Consider the following 749-nt stretch of genomic DNA (forward strand, 5'->3'; position numbering starts at 1 on the left):
GTGGTTCTTTCCATTCCCACCAGCCCAGCCTTACCTTCGGCAGGCAGAGGCAGTCGGGTTCATAAAACGTCACCTCGCTGAGGCTGGAAGGTGAGAGGAGATGGTGAAGCCAGAGCCACCACGGCAGCAGCGCGTCCCCAATGTCCCCTCCAGCACAGCCACGCTTACCTGCTGCTCTCCAGCATGTCCAGATCGGGGACGAAGGCCATCTTCGCTGCTGACTGCAGAGACCTGCTGGGACCTGCTGAGTGCCGCGGCGCTGGCTGCCTGCTCCTGCCTGTCCCGCCCGCAGCGTCCCTTGGGCGCTCTCTGCGCCCGCTGTCAGAGCGACGGGTTTTCAAGAGCCTCTGGAGCGGAAGTGCTGTAAGAGCGGGATTTCCACCTGTTGCAACTGGGTTTGCCCAGTTCCTCCAGCATTACTGTGAGCGCTGGCGGGGGCAGCTGCCCTGTGGCTCAGCAGGGCTGAGCGAGGGGCCATGTGCGGGGCAGAGGGGGGTGACACTGGGGGTCAATGTGCAGGGCTGGCGCTCCTGTGACCCTCACAGGTTGGGTTGACCCTGTAGGAACTGCCCTGTCCCTGTTGCCATCCCACTGGGGCCGTGACGATGCTCACCCTTGCCAGGGCCAGGCCCTGTGGCTGCCCCGTAAGCGGGCGGTGGCGCAAGTGCTGATGCTCCACATTTCCACACGGCTTCCTCCTGCCCGAGCAGGGCCCCCTCTGTCACCCTTCCTGTCCCCATTACCCCACT

General features: G+C 64.5%; 1 protein-coding gene across 1 annotated transcript in view; it reads right to left on the reverse strand.

Moving 5' to 3' along the window:
* IL1B (interleukin 1, beta) overlaps positions 1-209 on the reverse strand; it is a gene marked incomplete at its 3' end in the record, with an annotated part of 1,271 nt that extends 1,062 nt beyond the window's left edge. Inside the window, exons 1-2 of the mRNA XM_010143801.1 lie at positions 169-209; positions 32-83 (exon numbers count right to left, since the gene is read on the reverse strand). Coding sequence (XP_010142103.1) covers positions 32-83; positions 169-209 — 93 coding nt within the window. The remainder of the gene's footprint in view (positions 1-31; positions 84-168) is intronic.
* Positions 210-749: the final 540 nt, after the last annotated feature.

Source organism: Buceros rhinoceros, unplaced genomic scaffold (genome assembly GCF_000710305.1).
Source record: "Buceros rhinoceros silvestris isolate BGI_N320 unplaced genomic scaffold, ASM71030v1 scaffold26119, whole genome shotgun sequence".
In the NCBI taxonomy this organism is placed as follows: domain Eukaryota; kingdom Metazoa; phylum Chordata; class Aves; order Bucerotiformes; family Bucerotidae; genus Buceros; species Buceros rhinoceros.